Genomic DNA, 20,773 nt, shown 5'->3' with positions numbered 1-20,773 from the left:
TTTATCCACCTCAAACAATAACACACAAACACACTTTAACAAAGTGACATTCCGACTGCCTCCTCGACCCTTCTTGCTGCTTGTGTTTATAACATTGTCAAAGAACTACTAAAAAGAGATATAGTTTATAAGTCACATGTACATCTGTTATCATAATTTGTGCAGATAAGTTATTAATTTGCATCGAGTGACATAATTTAACATGTTATGAAAATGACAGACAGATTTGTTGACTTGACAGAATAATTCTCTGTTACAAAAAGGCCATTTTTTAGAAGTTTGTCAATTGACTTCTCTAATTTGCATAAATAAGTAAGTAACATGAATTATTAAGAATTACATTGGTTTTCGTCTAAAATAGGATTGATTACGTGAATACTGAGTGAAAACGCTCCTAGTGAACAAATAGGTTTCACTGGGTGATTTTTATTTAAGGAGATCCAAAATACCTAAGTTGGCCACTATTTTTCGTACTTCATATTAATTATTTAAGATAAACTTAGTGTTTTTACATGATGACATTTGCTGTATCAGTGATAAAGTGATATTAACTTTTGTGTGGGTCAGTTATTCAGTATGATTTAATGGGTTGACTGTTTATGGAGACATGTTGTGCAATCATTGTTAACATACACAATAACTTTTCTATAATCATAAATACTCGTTAAACTGGTTGAATTTGGAGGGTATCGCATACTTCGGTAAAGTAAAGCCTTTAATATGTTCTGTTACAACATACAGTGAGAATGTACTTAATTCATTAGACAATAAATTACAGGCTACGGATATATTTTGTGATCTGTCAAAGGCATTTAACTGTGTAATCCATGATATCCTTTAAAGTAAATTAGATTATTATTGTGTAAAAGGAAACAAAGGGTGTTAATAGGAAAGACATGTATTAAGCAATCAGACATCATCAAATTGGGAATTAGTTACATTTGGTGTCCCACAAGGTTTTGATTGGGTACATCAATTATCTTTCATTAGTAACATTACCAGATACCATGTTTGGTTTGTTTGCAGATGATACAAACATTGCAGTAAATAGCAAATCAAGTATAGGCTTTGAAAGATCAGTTAATGAAATTTTCATGTACAATAATAAATGCTTTGTAAGTTATTCCTTGTCACTAAATTTTGAAAAAATGCACTATATGCAGTTCAGCAAATATGACAAGTAGATAGAAGAAGTTGACAACATCAAATTCTTGGATTCTTGGGATTAGAGCTACAGTCTGATTACAAATTCAACTGGGAGGAGCATACCACAACATTGCTAAAGTGCATAAACATGTCTCTATTTGCAATATGAATGTTGTCAGGCATAGGAACACAAAAATTTTAAAAAAGAGCTACTGTGCTTTCATTCCATAATCTCACCAGGATTCTTTGGGGGGTGGCCCGTCAGGCCATGCTAAATTTTACAGAATCAGGAAACAAGTATTACAAATTATGTGTGGTGTGAACTAAAGAATGTCCTGCAGAAGTCCATTTAAGGAGCTGGGGATACTAACTTGTGTTTCCTTAATGAAAACTGTCATTAGAATATCAAAGCAACAGCTCAATTCATAGAATCAATAATAGAAATAAGAATAATTTCCACAAAATTTTCAGGTCACTTACTTTGGTCCAAAAAGGTGTCCATTATTCTGGAACAAACATTTTCAACAAACTGCCAGCAGCTATAAAAAGTTTAACAACAAATAAAGTTCAGTTTAAGAGGAGCTTAAAGGATTTATTGGTGGCAAACTCCTTCCACTCTACAAATGAATTTTTAGCAGCACCAACTGATGTGCGTGTATTACTAATAATTTCAAATAACATTAGTATTAGGTACATATTATGTACAACATGATTTATTTACAAATCCAGTGCAGTAAAACAATCATTGTAAATAAGCATTGTCAAAAGATTTTTCTATTTGATGATGCATGGCTACAATAGTTTAGGACCTATAATATGCACCTTAGTACACTGAACATTGACACATTTTGTGGTGTTACCTTTTAAATAAAGATATGTTTAAGTATTTTTTGACCTATTCCACATCCATGAGTGCTATTTCTGTTTTCTTTGTCAATATTTATGGTGTATTCTTGATTACTGTCAGTTTTTATATCCTTGGGGACCTCATCACTACAGCTCATTTGGAATGGAAAAGCCATCTAATCCACAAAGACACAAAACTGACCAAAAAACTTCATATGCCATTAGAGTTAACCAATAATCAAGTATACACTGCTAAACAGCTATGGCTGTCAACCGCATCACATGCATGTCAGCATGCTGCAGTCAGGTGCATCCACAGCGTGGTACACTTTGACTACAGTGGTTGTCAGACACAGTCAGTTGATTAACAAGGCAAAGATATGTAGGGTGGCAAGGAGAGGGTAGGGAAGCATTGGGTGGCAGGAGTTTTCTTCCATCGTTTTCGATTTGTTAATTTTATTTTACAACATTGTAATACTTTTCAGTTTGTTTTACTGCAGTACAGTAATGAAACTAAGTAATGTTTGTGACTCACAGCAGCAGCACAAACTAATAATGTATTTTGTAACAGGCATGGTTATTATGTTTAAGCGAGTCATCCAAGTTAATTCTGTATGTCATTCTTCACATTACCGAAATCACTGTATGTACATAATCTGTTACACTCCCGAATATCGTAGTAACGGGTCCTTGATTAAAAGAATCTATGACAACTGAAAACTTACAAAGTTATACTTACTAATTCCTTCTAGCCTCTTGACAGCTTGTCCTGTGCGCAGGTATATGGACCGTATTTTGTAAAACAGAAATCCAAAAATTAGCATCGGGAACACAAAATAGTAATTTGCGATTAACACCATTGTAAGGATACCAGCCATAACAAGAAGTTTCTGTGAAGAAGAAGAAGAAGTAGTATGGCATTATTTGTGAACCACATACTGCATCAGTTCTGATATTCTTATGAAAATAAATTGTCCCTAAAAACTGTGCAAGTGTGAAATGCCTCTCCAATAAAACTTGAGTTCTTTGAACCTCCTGGACATTTACCTATATTATTACTAATCCACTGCATCTTTCTCTACTCTACTTTGGTCTCTTCCATGGCCCTATATCTTTTCTTTGCTTTATTTTAACTTAATTTCCAGATCTGTTTTAATATTCATTTCTAGTATATTCTGAACAATTTTCCAACTGTAAAATCTATAGTATAATCACCTTTACTAAATTTATGCTTTGAAAACTAGGCTGATGCATTAATCAAGTGCTTCTCACATTATTAGATAGTTACTCAACTGTAATAATATTATTTTCTGACAAGTGCTGAAAAAAAAAAAAAAAAAAAAATATGCAAAGTATAAGACAGAATACATCTGTTTACTGAATATAATTACCGTTATTGCATCCAACATTACTTTTGGCAGTAGTTCATCAACAGCTCCAACATCTTTTGAGAAACGATTCAGAATTCGACCTAACAAAACAAAAATTTTAGGAAAATAACATAAAAATAGAGTTACACAATGAATTCCACTTAATAGAATAGAATGAACTTGTATACATTAAAAGTAATTAAAAGTAACTGTAGCATAGAGATATCCCAAAGAGAATTAAGTGAAACCATCAAAACTGAACAGATTAGTTTTTTACTATTTCAATGATCAGTTGTTCTTCAGAAACTGATTGACTCAAAGGGCAGGGCAAAACATCATCTTGCAATAATTTCCCTCTCGATTTCTATACATGGGGTTTCATTGATCCTGATTTAGCCCATTTGTATTTACTGTTAATTTCATTCTTGAGTTACCTATTGTGTGGCTTCCTACCTCATCATTATATTAAATATGTAAAGTAAAGGATTGGCAACCACTCACCTAAAGGCGACTGAAGTGTGGCACGTGGAAACATGTAAAAGAAACAGTATTTTACTAGCTTTTGAAATCTTACTCTTTCTCTCGTAGAATTACACAGTTCACACACACACAACCACACAGACACCCAAATGCACACACTTACGGCCAGGTTCCTTGGCCACAATTGTGGGCATTTGAGTCTGTGTGATTGTGTGCATGAAAGTGTGTACTTCTATTCAAGAAAGCGCAAGAGCTGGAAAGCTAGTAAAATACTGTCTCTGGAATATTTCTATGTGCTGAACATCCGTCAACTAAAGATGGAGTGGTTGACTTTCCAGGAATTTCCACTGCTGTTATTCTTATATTTTCTTCTTTCATTGATAAGCTTAAGTTGTTCACTTCTCTGTTGCTCTTAAGTCTTGGCTTTCACCGTACCTATGATTTCCTGTCTTGCCTTAATTATAATCTACTTTATCAAATCCTCAAAAAACAAAAATTCCACAGTGAAACCACTTTTTGAGAAGCATGACAAAACTAATTTAACCAACTACTGTGCAATATCTCTGTTAAGTTGCTTCCCAAACTATTAGTAATGTACAAAAGAATTGTAGAGCACCTCACCATTCACAACATCCTCAACAAAAATCAATTTGTCTTCCAAAGAACAGATTTTCTCTCACACAAATGAAATTCGTGTGTCACTAAAAAACAAAATGTCACCTATTGGAATTTCCTGTGACTTGTTAAAGGCCTTTGACTGTGCTGACTTCACTTAAAGAAGACCAATTTTTATAGTTTGAATGGTAGTAATGGTACATGGATTGAATTAATCTACACAATAGGAAGCAGAAGGTGATACTAAATGGTTTTGATGGCTGTCCTGTCTCAATGACTGAGGCACATTAAAGTGTGGAGTGCCACAAGGATCCATTTTGGGGCCTTTACTGTTTCTTATCTTTGTCAATGACCTCCCATTCTGTACAAACACTGAAAGTAAATTTACTTTTTCTGCTGATGACACTACTATTATGCTTGAAAGTCAATTGATCAGTGAGCTAATAAATAAATGTAATGCTGTACTTGTAGATGTCCTACATTGGTTTAAGTCTGACGAATTAACCTAAATATTGAAAAAAAAAAACACAACATATCCAATTTCATGCATCACCACAAGAAAATGAAGCAATCAACATACGTGGTGGCAGTCAACATATATTATTGTGTGCCACCTCTAAGTTTCTGGGTATTATAACTGATAACAAGTTAAATTGGTCTGGGCATATTCTAGATCTTCATAAAAGACTAAGTGTATCAACATATACCCCACGTGTAATTACCCCTGTTGGTGATATGAATGCTATCAAAGCAGCTTACTTTGTCGATTTTCACTCCATCATTCATACGGCATAATTTTTTTGGGTAATCAACTTTAGCCAAAAAGATCTTCACTGCACAACAGAGAGCAATTAGAATCATGAGTGGTGTTCATCCACAATGTTCTTGCAGAAACCTGTTACGTAAGCTCCAAATATTAAACACCACATGTCAGTACTTATTTTCTTTGATTATTTTTGTCTTGAATAACCTTTCTCTTTTCACATCCAATAATGCATACCATGATCACAACAGAAGGTCTAAAAATGATTTACACAGAGATGTAAGACAGCTAAGTATCGTACAAGGTGTTCATTATCCTGCCACAAAACTCTTCAATTCTCTTCTATCTGATGTCAAAGCCCACATTAATTCCTATATTTAAATTTAAACTAAGAAAATACCTTATGGATAAGTCCTTCTACTCTCTGGGTGAGTACCTGTAGAGTAAGCATAATCAGTGACTGTCTTTGTAATTTTTTATTGTATTTCCTATGTATATTCTAGTCCCTGTTTATATTATGTTACCTGTAATTTGTCTTCGCTGCCTAAGATGAGTTCTGTATGATAAGTTATTTTCAGTAGTTTACGTCATATTTATCTGAATTGTATCTATTTAATTTTAATTCATCCTTTAAGCTTATATCACCAGATTGCTACATTCTTGTCACTGGACTAATGTTTGTTGTATATCTATAAAGATGTAAACCTGACTCATTTCACATCCTTGTAGTTCATCACTATATGGATTCATGGAATTTGAAATAAATAAACCGGACCTCATCTTAATGACATTGCTTACTGCCTGGAAAATTCCCCTAAAAAGTCTCTTAGACATCTTTCACAGTACACACAAATTTCTTGCACCACCGTACAAAGAGCTGCTAAGTTACTTCGAATATAAAATAACAGTAGTGCAAGAACCTAACCTGGTGAACATAGGGTTAGGTTATGCAAAAGGGTTTTGAAACAAGTGCACAAGAGTGAAATGGATCCTTACTTCATTCCGTTTGCAGACGAGGCTTGGTTCCATTTCCCAAAACTGACAACATCATGATCAATAGGAATGTTGTGTGCAGTTACTGATGAAAGAATAATACAGCCACTTTTTTAAGGACACAGTTAACAGTGAAAGATATGTGCAAAATGTTTTGCAACCATTTTTTAATAAACCAAGAGAATGAAGCTTCGTTTTTTCAACAGTACTTTGAAAGGTCTCATATGCCTAATGTTTGTACACAATTCATGACGTGTTCCATGACAGAGTCATTAGCAACAATATCTGGCTCACTGGAAGTCTCGATTTAACCCCATGTGACTTGTACCTGTGGGGAGCACAAAGGAATGAAGTTTACACAACAAATACACCCAAGTTAAAGGAACTCAAGGACAATGTCCGTTAGTATATTAATTCAGCCCTCAAAGAGAACTCACGGTGTGATGAATAATTTCTTCTGTAGCTGTCAAAAAAGAATGTAAAACAATGGCAGGCAGTTCGAGTATCTCATTGCATGATATGGGTGAGTACAAAATGTATTTGCATGTGTTTTGTTTTTAGTACTGCGGTAATGGCCAGGTGACACAGCATCTGATTCGCTGGGTAACGGAGCACTTGCTGCCTGCCATCTATTGCATGCAGTCATCAGATAAATTTTAATCAAACTACTGCTGTCCATATGAGCCTTTGTGTTTAATATTGTTACTTTGCTGTTAACAAGAGTTTTCAGCTTTTGAATCTAGATGGTCAAATATTTTGTAAAAATGTTATCTATAGTGCAATTTAATTTTAATCTTAATTTCTTGATTTATGTCTGATGGGAGATTGATAAAGATTTGCTCTAGGATATAGAACATCACTGTAAACTGTATGCAAGGGGGCAAAGTGAACAAACAAATTGTTGTGTCTTGTATTGCGGTTGGATTTTGATTCATCTGAATTGTAGTGGCAAGATAGTGTGACAATTGCAAGGTTCTCAATAAGGCCTCTGAAAGATATGCACTTATCTACTTGTTACTGACTTTTGCTGAATAAATGCTTCACTTAAGCTACATTGCCCCAGATGATAATTCCCTTGGCATCAAGGAATAATAGTATTTAAAGTTAGCTAGCATCCTTGTCTTCAAGTCAACACAACATAAACTGAGTTTCTTGATTACTTTACCTATGTCTTGATCCAATTTTCATGTCCAACTGGAGATAAAAAAGAAAGTTTATAAGTAGGTTTTCATTTTGTTTTAGCCATTAATGTCTATTTTGAGTACTGACAAGTCCTTTTTGCTACACAATATGAATTTTTAATGATTAAGACATAGTATGTTCACTTTGAAAAAATTATTGGTCTGTGCAGCTATGGTCTGCACTTTGTTTAGTGCAGTTAAGTTTACACCATTGTTTAGTTTCCTTGTAAAAAGTATGGGACATTTAAGTTGGGAGTAGGAACAGATCTAGCAATGAAACTTGGGGACTCCGCACTTTGTGTTTCCCCATTCTGAGTTCGGGTTTATTCCTGTTACACAGCCTTTCAGTATGATCCACTGCTTCCTGGTATGAAGATATGACTCCATTTACGCAAGAAGGTTGTTATTAATACCATAATATTTTAATTTTGCAGCAGAATTTTGTGGTCTACACAATGAAAGCATTCAAATCAATCAATGGAAAATCCACCAGTGCTTGTGAGAGCGAGTGCCCGAGTGTGGGTCCTGCACATGTGTGAGCCTCCGCCGCCCCATCTACTGGAGACACGTACTTACATATGTGTGCAGCAGTGTGCACTGAGGCTCTCTATGTTATTCTAGTTTGCATCCTGCAGATCAGTTGTTCTGTGTTCTGTGGAGTTCTGAGAGGCTATTTCCATATTGTTCAGAGGTTGTGAATAAAGCCATATTTATGTGACTTGGATCTGCTTTGTGTGTTACTTGCTTACTACAAAACTGGCAATGAGTTCGAAACACTTTTCGCATGTGCAGTCTTTCAGTGCAGTTTCATCTGGTTTATCCATTACGGACGCCGTGCTACTGATTCTGACTGAACAGCTAACTTCTGCTGTGAACACTGTCAGCTTCCATTAACAGGCAGGGTACTGTTCCACTGGTCCATCTATACACTTGTCCTTCATATGATGATTCAAGCGAGGATTGGGAAGCTTACAAAAACAAAAAACACTCAGACAGCATTTTTTTGCCTTTCAGTGTGACAGACCTGAATTTGTACAAAGCCTTCTTCCTCTCGTGGATTCCATCTGATATATACCAATTGCTGTGTTAGCCTGCCCCTTTACAAAAACCGGCACCTGCAACTTTTGATCACAAGTGCAGTTTATTGACCAACTACTATCACTAATGATGCGTGTCATAGCAGCGTGAGTTGAATTCTATTGATACCACAAGAAAACGAACCAGCCATACAGGGCCTGGGCAGCCATATTTCAAGGTCTTAGCCGCAAGTGTCAATTCGTTACTGATGCTCATGAAGATTCTTATGCGGGCTCTGCGGCGTGCAATGCAATTACCTGTTTAGCTCCGCATGTCCTATTCCTGCCACCTTGACAGATCAAGTGAAAGCAGAAATGGACAGATTTCAATCTCTAGGGGTGGTGTAATCTGTTACGGCTTGCGAATGATCATCTCTGCTGGTTGTAGTTCGGAAGCCGTCAGGGAAACTTCGTCTCTGTGGCGACTTCAGTGCAACTGTCAATGCACAGTCAACTGTGGATAGGTATCCTGTCCCATGCTAGGAATTTTGGTGAAAATATTGTGTGGTCAGCACTTTTTAAAAATTGAATTGCCTGAAGTGTATCAGTAGGCTCCTGTGGACAAAGCGTCTTGGTGAGTTCTGGTTTTGAATACTCCTTTTGGTCTGTATCAACATCTGTGCCTTCTTTTTGGTGTGGCTAGCACCCCTGCTATTTTCCAATGATTTTTAGAGCAACTGGCTGTGCCTGTCCTGTGTTGCATTAATTACCTCAATGATATTGTTAACAAGGACCCGTCCACAGCTGATCACTTGAAAAATTTGCACACTTTGTTTTCTGTCTTGTCTGCAGGCTTACAGTGTAACCTTGCGAAATCTCAGTTTCTTTCAACCTTCTACTATTTATTTGAGTTTGAGGTCTTGCAGGATGAGGTTTATCCTCTGCCAGACAACATCTCCACTGTTACGTATACGACTATGCTCTTGTCCACAAGTGATCTTCAGGGCTTCCTACAGAAGATAGCCTGCTACCATAAATTCCTGCTGGGGGCAGCCACATTTGCCCACCTGTTGCATGCTTTACTATGAAGAATGTACCTTTCTGATGTGAATGTACTTTTCAAACATCAAAATCCAAATTACTCTCATCCCCTTGTTTAACTACACTCTCTCCGGACAGCACGTAGTTTTGGGGACTGATGTCTCACAGTACAGCCTCGGCGTGGTCCTAGCACACTGATAAGCCAATAGCTTTGAACAACTTGCTGCTTTCACTTCTATATCCCTCACTCTGGCCCAACAGCATTACTCTCAGGTGGGAAAAGAGGCTCTTGCCATACTCTATGCTCTCCATGCTTTTTGTATGGCTTCAAGTTTCACGTTATTACTGACTACAAACGCTTGGTTTCCTTGTTCAACCCTCACAGTTCCTCGAATGACAAGGCAGCACACTGCCTACAATGATGGATACTATTCTTGTCTTGCAACAATTAGGAAATCCATTTTTGAACTACTTGATATGCTATTGCAGTGCCTGTGGTATTCACAGTTATGATGCAAAGTTTCTTCTCGAATGCATACTTGTCTGAAGGAACAGGCACTGCGGCAACTACTGCCATTATGAAATATATGAAATGTATTCACAGTTGCGAATATGGACAATTGTCAGATGTATATTGGAATGATGAGAATGAAAACTTGTGACAGACCAGGACTCAAACCCAAATTTCCTGCTTATTGCGACCGATCGCCTTACCATTTGGCTATCTGAGCATGACTCACACTTAGGCCCAAGCTTCCTTATATAACCTGTTGTCATACATCCATTATTTATATTCTTGCCCAGGGGAGAAATTTTATTTGAAAGTTGCTTGCTTATGAATGTGATATTGCAGTTCCTGTGTTATTATGAATTATGACGCAAAGTTCCTTCGGATATGCACATAGGTCCAACGGAACACTGCATTTTGATTCGGAATAATGCATGGCTGAAGGAACTTTGCATCATAGTTCAGAATAACACAGGCACTGCAATATCATATTTATCTGCTGACACCGGGCAAACGACTTTCAATGGATATACTTGCAGACATTTGGTTGTCGACATGGAATATTTGACCTGGCTGTGCATCATGCTCAGATAGTCAATGGTAAGGTGCCCACTCATGATAAGCATGAAATTCAGGTTCGCGTCCCGGTCCGGCACATTGTTGTCATTCCATTATACAGCTGCTGGTTGTCCATATTCGCAACTGTGAATACATTTCATGTATTTTCAACATTCGTGTAAACATGCCAATGCGGACATCTTGTCCCACCTTCCTGTGGGTCCTGACCCTGACTCTGATAATGAAGAATTGCTTTGCTTCCATTTTCATATTGAAATGCAGGCCATACTTGAGGGTTTCCAAATTACGAGTTCACACAAAACAGCTGCCATTTCCGCTGATCTGGTTCTACACCATGTGGTTTGGCTTGTTCAACAAGGCTGGCCAGATAAACTGTCAGGTCAGGCTTTGGACCCTCTGCACAACTATTTTCCCTTACAGTACCACCCCTCTGTTTTAGAAGGTGATTTACTGTTGTCCATGGAAGACTAGCCTCCCAGAGTAGCCATCCCACCAGATTATGCCGCGAGATTCTATGTCTTCTTCACCAGGGCCATTGGGGAGTTTTGTGAACTTCATTGTTCTCTAAGAGACATGTTTTTTGGCCAGTGATTATGGCAAAATTGTCCGTTTTGTCGTGGCTTATGAGCAGTGTGTCCGACAACAGGCAGCTCCTATGATATCTATGCCCCATGGCCCGCTCCACACCATGGGAACGCATTCATGTAGACGTCACGGGTCCCTTCTCGGATTTCTATTTGCTCTCGGTTGTGGATGTATTTTCGCGGTTTCCTTACATTTTCCGGAATGCGTCGATGTCAGCTGAGGTCACAATTCGTACGCTTTTGAGGGATTTTTCTACGGAGAGCTTGCCTTGCACCTTAGTTACTGATAATGAGCCCCAATTTGTTTCTCACACCTTTCAATTGTTTTGTTCCCGTCATAGCATTCATCATGTTACGGCTCCATCATTCCACCCTCAATGAAATGGCTACACAGAACGACTTTTACACATGTTTAAGCCCCAAATGAAAAAGTAGTTGTGGATTGTTCACCAGACGGTGCCATTCTCCATTTTCTGAGCACATATTGCTTCATGCTTATGAGAGAGTGAAGCCTGTCTGAGTTGCTTCATGGCCAGCAGCAACGCACGCTCCTCCACCTTCTGCGGCCAGCGCTGTACCTGCCGCAGTTGGGTTCATCTGCCCACTTTGTGCCAGGATCGCCAGTTTGGGCACAGAGGTTTGGTTGCAGGCCCAAGTGGATACTGACCACTGTCGTATCCCACTGGGGATGCTGTCTTTATGACTTGTGTACTGATGATGGGCTGGTGGCACACCACTTTGATCAGTTGCGTCTCTGTTCACCACCGGAAGCTATCAGTTTGTGGGTGTGGTCCCTACTGCCGCAGACAGTCCCGCCGCCCTCCACCTTGAGCCCATCGTCACCTGCTATGAAGGGGCCCCCTTCCCACTGGCTGCCTCTTCCATGTGTGGTGCCCTGGGAGTTCCAGCTTCCCTGTGCCAAGCACGAGTCGGTCACCAGCCTCGGGTCCATTGACACTTCCTGCTGTTCCGATTGGACTGCCTTCACCAGCCCCTCACCATTGTCGCCAGTAGGTCCAGCCCTGTCTCCTCCACAAGGGGACCTGCCTGCTGATGAAGATGCAGAAATGGCAATGCCACCCTCCTCTCTGGTGCTGTCGTTGGGTGCCAGGCAGGCCCACCACCCTCGGGTGTGCCCGCGTCTCCACGTGGTCTCGTCTTATGCTCTAGCCCTTGCCCAGCATATCATCCCATCCCTTCCATCAGCACCGGCTGCCACTGCTCTGGATCTGATGGATGTGTCTCTCATCAGGCCACTGGTGTATCCTCCATCACCTCAGCATCCACTTTGCACAAGGGATAGGTGTGCTATATCTTGATACTAGTGTGTGTGAGTGCCAAGTGTGGGTCACTAAGCATGTGCACTTGAATTGGCCACGAAGAGTATCAGCGTGGGCCATCCGCTGGAGACCACCTGTGGTAGGTGTACACTTGGCGCAGTCTCCACTGCACTGTCTGCGGCGACACACACACATGTATGCAAGGAGTAGAGCTGACTGAGGCTCTCTATGTTATTCTATAAGGTGTACAACTTTGCTTCTGCCGTTTTTTCCCCAACATTCGAGGCCTTAATGAAACAAATTTGTTACACATGTATCACTCAAAGTATTTTCCATCGCTGGCCACTACTTTCTCCCATCTTTCTGGCAGTGTACGAACCCCGGGTCGAAAAAATTGTTCATCTTTTGAAGCGATCCACAAATCGATCCAATTTGTGACTTCTTCATGAGATCTGAAGTGTTGGCCAGCCAGGCCATGAACCATTGATCTAAACAGGTGATAGTCAGAGGGAGCAATGTCCAGAGAATACGGTGGGTGGGGTAGGACATCCCATTTTAATGTTTCCAAGTATGTTTTGACCTCTTTTGCAACGTGGGGTCGAGCACTGTCGTGCTGCAAAATCACTTTATCGTGCCTTTCACTGTATCGCGGCTGTTTGTCTTTTAACACTCTGCTCAAATGCATTAACTGCATTTGCTAACGAGCACCTGTGACTGTTTCACTTGGTTTTAACACCTCATAGTACATGACGCTGAGTTGGTCCCACCAAATGCAGAGCATGACCTTGGATCCGTGAATATTCGGTTTGGGTGTCGACGTGGAAGCATGGCCGGAATATACCCATGATCTTTTGCTTTTAGGGTTATCATAATGAACCCATTTTTCGTTCCCAGTCACAATGCGATGCAGAAATTCCTTCCATTTTTGCCTCTGAAGCAACTGTTCACAAACACACAAACACCGTTCAACATCTCTTAGTTTCATCTCAAACGGGACACAAGTTCCTTCTTTCTGAAACATGCCCATAGCCTTGAGATGTTTTGAAACGGCTAGCTGTGTCACTCCCACAAATCATGCCAATTCTTCTTGAGTTTGACGTGAGTCTTCATTCAGCAATGTCTCCAATTCTGCATCTTCAAAAACATTTTCTCTTCCACCAATATGCCGGTTTACAACATTAAAATCACCGTTCTTGAAGTGTTGAAGCCACTCATGACATGTTCTTTCACTAATAGCGTCCTTACCGTATGTACTTGAGAGCATTCGATGAACTCAGCTGCTGTTTTCTTCATATTGAAACAAAACAGTAACACCTTCCGCAAATGACGAGAATTAGGCTCATAAACTCACATTTTAATCAAGAGCAACTTTATGATGCAGACACAAACCGACTAATGTTTGAATGCGGTTATGTTGACCGAGGTCCAAGCTAACTGCCTGACATCTGCGATCTGTTTCTTTTGACCGTTACTTACCGTTGTCGCCACCTATCTGCAAATGGCGGAAGCAAAGTTGTACACCTAGTAGTTTATACTGTGAGTTGTGGAGTCCCAAGAGGCTATTTCTGTAGCGTTCAGAGGTTATGAATAAACCATATTTGTGTGACTTCGAGATTGTGTTTGTGTATTACTTGGTTACTACAGTGTGCTTTTGAAACTAACATCTGTTGTTGGAGTTCATTTTAATGATATACTGCTTTTTGGCTGCTACGATATTTGTTGTCTAATGATACCTCTCACTGAACTGGGATAATGCTGAATGGTATCTTTTGGATGGAACAGCAATGGAAATGAATGACAAAGCAATTACTGACACCCCCCCCCCCCCCCCCACCTTTCTCTCTCTCAGAAGGAGGAAAACAAAGGAAAAAAATAAAATATTCTTACTGAACCAGGGTACAGTAGGATCAGATGCAGCAAAACACCAAACTATACTATGTGAAATCTGGCACAATTGATTATCATCACATTGAGAAAGGTACTAGCAGTGCTTTAAAAAATTGTGGTTGTAAATTGGTTATTAGAGTATGAATACACAATGAAATGGACAATTCTGAAGAACATCTGGAAGCACACAATTAATCAAGCATGCCAAGAAAACCTGAGGGATCATGTCAATCTAATAGATTGGCATTTAAGTTTACTTAGAACGGCTCGCTACAATTCCTCCCAGCTTTCAGAATGATTTGGAGAAATGTGCTGCATGTATATATGGATCTTTATTTTACAATTTAATAATAATAAAAAAGATTTGTTAGTCTTTATTCAGGGATTGTACAACAGTTTTCACTCACCTGAAGGATTTGTGTCAAAAAATCTCATTGTTCCTTTCAAAACATTGTTGAACATTCTATTGTGAAGGCCCTGTGATGAGTTTAAAGCAACCTTGAAGAACAATAATGCTCTGATGGTTGTAAGTATGATACAGCCAGCTATGCATGATGTGTAAATCAGAATGTACTGGTCTCTTGTGAAGAATGTGGACTCATCATACGGTTCAGAAATTTCTCTTTTCTTTCTGTAGCTGGTTGCATTGATTTCTTGTGGAAATTTGTATGTTGTTACACCTCCAGTATTTATTTCTGTGGTAGTGAGATCTGATGTTCCATAAGCATTCTGATCACTTGATACATTGTACCTTTGCAATGGAATAGATGTAAATGAACTGCTTGACATTACACTTTCTGTTATGTGCATAACACTTGTGACTTCTCCTCCCTCCAGTGGTCCACTATCAGTTTCTTCTGCATTTTCAGATACTGTGTAATTATTTACACTGGCATGTGAAATATTATCAACACCAATAGTAGCACTGACTGCATCTGAATTGTCTATATGTGTTCTCGTAGAACTGTTTAAGTTCATCATGTTCCTATTAAAGTTATTAGAATCGTTTTCCGCTAAATGAAAAGTAACATTTTTCTCATCAGATTCATTAAAGGTGTGTGACATTTCTGTTACTGGCAGAGGGATCACTGATGAAGATGCAGCATATTGTAAGGTCACATTGTTACTTATATTAGACATGGCCAGCTTATGGAGGTAATCATCCTCTAACTGCAGTCTCATTTGCTCCTGGTTTGTCCTGTAACAATAAAAGCAATCCACATATGAATAGTAGGAATGTATATAGATTGCAACATCAGTTTAGTTTTGCCACTCTATACATGTTTGCCTTATTAATTTAACAATGTAATTGATGTATCCTTTAACTTAGACAACAATACATTAAGATGTACATTGGCGTAAATTGTTTTTTTTTTTTCTTTTTTTTTTTTTTTTTTTCACATTAGTGCAGTTTCTGTCACTCCGACAGATTGTACAGTGTCCAAATCAGAAGCACAGCCTATTGATACTGCAGTATGAGATGCAGATGATACAATATTATCCACTAAGATCTAGGCTTGAGTCCCACTGTGCCACACAGTTTCAATCTCTCAGGAAGATCAAGAATAATAACAATAATAATAATAATAAGTTCTAAAAACAAAGATGATGTGACTTACCAAATGAAAGTGCTGGCAGGTCGACAGACACACAAACAAACACAAACATACACACAAAATTCAAGCTTTCGCAACAAACTGTTGCCTCATCAGGAAAGAGGGAAGGAGAGGGAAAGACGAAAGGATGAGGGTTTTAAGGGAGAGGGTAAGGAGTCATTCCAATCCCGGGAGCGGAAAGACTTACCTTAGGGGGAAAAAAGGACGGGTATACACTCGCACACACACACATATCCATCCACACATATACAGACACAAGCAGACATATTTAAAGACGTGGAATATCTCCCTCTATTATAACCATAATAATAAGTTCTTGACTACTGAGTAAGAAATAAGTCCCACACAGGATGATTCCTAGGATAGGCTATGACTTAGACTCATGTGTTCGAAAAGTGTATTAAAACTACTGCTATATTTCAAAACTCATTTAGAAATGGGATATACCATGGAGGAGAAAGTTTTCCTTTTTCAGTTTGCAATGAGGGCAGAGTAACTATAATGCTCTTTAATAATCTTTCACAATGACTGAAAACAACTTATTAATTTTCTTCAAGTTCCATGGGACCTTGTGAGTCAAAGGTAGTAAGACACTGAATGGGCCACTACAGTGAATACAGAACACTAACAGTTAAAAAGTTAAATAATATCATGAAAACAAGTGTTTCTTTACAGTATATTTACAAGTAATGCATTATAGTGAAAGGCTCTAAACACTAAGAGAAACTGTGTGCATAATAACAGGCATATGCCACAATAAAGCCTTTCAATTCATATTTGGAAATCTACTGATTCTACACAACATTTCTATACCCCTCTTAACAAAGTGTTATCAAAGTGCAAATTGTTTTTTTGGTGTAGTTGAGTGAACGATGCAGTGCTTTTGAAATGAGTCCGTATTATTAACTACAAAACTCATAAGAAGTATGTGTACAGGTATGAAGGGGCTAAAATTTCAAGTCATTTGAGCAATGGTGTGCAGGAAATACAGAAGTCATTCTGACCACTGTTTTCTGGGTGAGGAATATTATTTGTTAATAAACAAAAAGTTTTCTCAAAATATGGTACCATCTAAGACACAGAGCCAAGTAAACAAGCTTTGGTATTTCAGTATCAACAAAAATGGAGATATTCTTATAGCGAAGTTGGCAACAATTAGTTTCTGAACAAGATCACAAACACAATACTTCGAGATGACTGGGTATTGTGTCTTCTTCATCATCATCATTCATCCCCGTTATGGTCGGAGGAAGGCAATGGCAAACCGCCTCCGCTACAACCTTGCCTAGTACAGTGGTGCAGGTCTCCCGTGTTGTCCCTTATGCTCTGTCAAGGAGTGTGGGACTTCATCATCATCAATTTCTTTTCATGATCACCATCCATTCCATTCAACTGCTCTTCCAAGCACTTTGTGTCTCTGACAGCAAAGCAATATCACTGGAAAACCTTAAAGATTTTATTTCTTGCACCTAAACTTTATAATTCTCATCAGGGATAGGCTGCAACATTATCGCACTCCCTTCTGAACTACTGCTTCCCTTTCACGCTACTTGACTCTTATCACTGCAGTCTGGTTTCTGTACAAGTTGTAAATAAACTTTTGCTCCCTGTATTTTATCCCAGTTACCATGTGAAATGAAAGAATGTATTCCTGTCAACATTGTCCCCTCTACACCCACAAATGTAGTTTTGCCTTTAGTCTATGTTCTAAGATAAGTTATTGGGTCAACATTGCCTTGCATGTTCCTACATTTCTACAGAATCCAAATTGATGTTCCATATGATCAGCTTCTACCATTCAACCAGGCCTGCGATGCATCATGTGGGACTTTTGAAGCCCGCTACTTTAGGATGGCTGGGATGGTTCCTTTTGCGTATTTTGAAAGTGCAGATGTGTGAATCAGGAGGGTGTGGAGTTCTAATGCAGCAGCTGTGAGTGCTCGTGACAGATCTTGGGTTTTAATTAATTAAGAACAGTTTTGTATGTCAAAGTTTGCAAGAGCTGAAAATGAAAGAGGTTGGTTTCGAGGAAGAGGAGGAGAATCCCTCTGGGATTTGGGCTGAACTGCTCTACGCAGGGTTTGACGCTCACTCTGTTGGTTGCGGGTTGGGACTGGGTGGTGGGTAGTATTTTCAATTGAGGTTGTGGTTAATTTTTTTATTTATATTTTTAATTTATTTGTTTATTTTGACTCACTTTTTCTTTATTTTCTTTCTGCTTTTACTTTTCCATCTTTGCTTTCTCTCTGCACACACTATCCTCTCTCTATCTTTTTGTCTAGTTCTTATTTGCCTATTCATCTCTGTGCCTCTCAATCAATTTTTTTAGTCCTTGTCTTTCCTGGACTGACGCTAGCAGTACTTATCGTTGTACTGTCTTTAACCTCCTACTCTCTTCAGTGCCCCTGTCCCCCTTTCATCTTAGTCTCTACTCACCCTGATAATAGTTTGGTTCCTCACAAACAAGGTCAGAGTGACCTTCTCTGGAACTATGCTTACCAATGTATTATCTTGAACCTCCTACTCTCTCTAATATCCCACTCTCCACTTTACCCCTTTCAATCTTCATCTCCCCTCGTCCTCTCAACAGCTGGGCCCCTCCCATAGTGGGGTCTGAGTTATCTGCACTTTCTTTTTAACCTTCCTCAACCTATCACTCTCTCATCCCTGAAGAAGAAACTAAGCATTCCAAAACTAGGATACTTTTATATGTGTCTGTTTCCAGTATTGACATTTTAAATTCAATATCTTGTGTATCCCCCAAGGATTCCTAATGGGCCTAGTCTTTTTGCCAATTTGATCTTCTGCTGCCTTCACTGTTTCAAATCCAAAAGCTATGCATTTATCTTCTATTGTATTCATTTGACTTGTTTCAGTCAATAATTGCTTAATGATCCATTCGAATCTCTCAATAACCCCTGGTTACTTAAATCACAAGGGCATCCTGAAAGGTAATAACTCTGAATTTCTAATATGGAAACTCTTAAAGCTTTTTAAATAAAACAAACATTATTAACATTCATCTTTATTTTATGTCTACATATTTATTTCTCAAAATAATCGCCCTGGCAATGAGCACAATTTTCCCAACGAGAGAGCAGTTTGTTGATACCGTCATTCATTGCAGAATGTTTGACTTTGTTGATGGAGTCACAACCTCACCTCTGCTTGCATTGTTTCATCACTATCAAAGTGAAGCCCTCAAAAATGTTCTTTAAGTTTTGCCACCAGATGAAAATTGGATGAGGTCAAGTTGGGATTGTATGGAGGATGATCGATGACACTGAACCCAAGGAATTAATTGTTGCAAATGTTGCAGTGTTCATACGTGGTCTGAACAGCATGCTGTTTCTCATGCACCAATGTAAATTATGTTACAAACAGCCATGCTGCAAGCTACAATTTGGCACCCTCTGGGGCAGTGGCCTGCAAATAAGTATACATGAAGAATAAAAATGTAAAATGTTAATAATGTTTGTTATATTCAAAAAGCTTTACGAGTTTTCACTTCAAAAAATTGGGCGCATTACATTTCAGCAAGCCCTCATAATTCCCTTTCTGTACGTTCTTCAGTTTTAACCTGCAGTTCAAAACCAATAACTTATGGCTCGTGTCTATATCTGGCCCTGGAAATGTTTTACACATAAAAATCTGGTTTTAAAAGCTGTCTGGCTGCTATAAAAATTTATATGAACCCGTCTGGTGTCTCCACATACATATCTTTCTTTCATGATTTTTGAACCAAATGTTAGCAATGATTAAATCATGCTCACTGTAAAACTCTACAGCCATCTTCTCCTTTCATTTCTTTCCCTCAGTCCAGTTCTCTAACTACCTTTTCTTCTCTTCCTTCTCCTATCATTGAATTCCAGCCCCCTATCGCAATTAAATTCTGTTTCCTTAATGAACTGACTCATCATACATTCTTTCAATCTCTTCATCATGTACAGAGATGACAGTTTATAAATTTGTCCTGCTGTGATGGTTGTTGGCTTCATGTCTATCATGTGTATGAAATGTGTTCACTATGCAGTTCATAGTAGCTTTCTTGCATTCTTATTTTCTAATTCAGTATTAGGCCTGCTTCTGCATTAGCCTATTTCATTTTGTGTTGATAATTATGTATTTACCTGACCAGAAGACCTGTTCCACCTGCCACCACATTTCACCAGTTCCCACTATATCTAACTTTAATTTATCATTTCTCTTCTCAAATTCTCTAACTTATCTTCCCAATTGAATGATCTAATATTCAACACTCTTGCCCATGGACAGCCTGTTTTTTTATTCCTGTTGACATCCTCCTGGGTAGTCATTACCACAGATTAAGACAGGGGACTATTTTACACCTGAAATATTGTACCCAAGGGGATTCCATCACTGTTAAGCCATGTAGTGGAAGCTACATGTCCTCAGGAAATATAAGAGTTCAACTTTCCTCTTGCTTTCAACTGCTCACAGTACTAACACAGCAAGTCCATGTTTACTAATGTTACAAGGCCAGATCAAAAAATCATCCAGACTGTTGTCCTGCAACTACTGAAAGGCTTCTGCCCTTCTTCAGGAACCATATGTTAGTCTGGTCACTCCACAGATACTTCTCCATTGTGATTGCACCTATGGTAGGGACATCTGTATCACTGAGGCATGCACACCACTTCCAAGGTTCATGCGGATTCCTATCCATAGCTTTTAGTAAATTTTTGACAAGTGGCCTTTTCAATTTTTTTCCCAAAAAAATATTTCTTTCCTCATTCTGTGGTGCACATTTTAATGTATCCTAGACGTGAGGCTCCAAGGAAATTATTTCCTCCATTCTCCCTCTATCTCTTCCGTAGCCTGACGAAGGATTATTGCCTCATTTATGT

General features: G+C 38.7%; 1 protein-coding gene across 1 annotated transcript in view; it reads right to left on the bottom strand.

Moving 5' to 3' along the window:
• Positions 1-20,773, bottom strand: part of LOC124777963 (ATP-binding cassette sub-family C member 4-like) — a 256,857-nt gene that overhangs the window by 64,574 nt on the left and 171,510 nt on the right. Inside the window, exons 15-17 of the mRNA XM_047253522.1 lie at positions 14,697-15,487; positions 3,384-3,463; positions 2,732-2,882 (exon numbers count right to left, since the gene is read on the bottom strand). Coding sequence (XP_047109478.1) covers positions 2,732-2,882; positions 3,384-3,463; positions 14,697-15,487 — 1,022 coding nt within the window. The remainder of the gene's footprint in view (positions 1-2,731; positions 2,883-3,383; positions 3,464-14,696; positions 15,488-20,773) is intronic.

The sequence above is a fragment of the Schistocerca piceifrons genome, chromosome 2 (assembly GCF_021461385.2).
Source record: "Schistocerca piceifrons isolate TAMUIC-IGC-003096 chromosome 2, iqSchPice1.1, whole genome shotgun sequence".
Classification (NCBI taxonomy): Eukaryota; Metazoa; Arthropoda; class Insecta; order Orthoptera; family Acrididae; genus Schistocerca; species Schistocerca piceifrons.
Note: the sequence above shows the minus strand (reverse complement) of the source record. Positions and strands in the feature narration are given on the sequence as shown.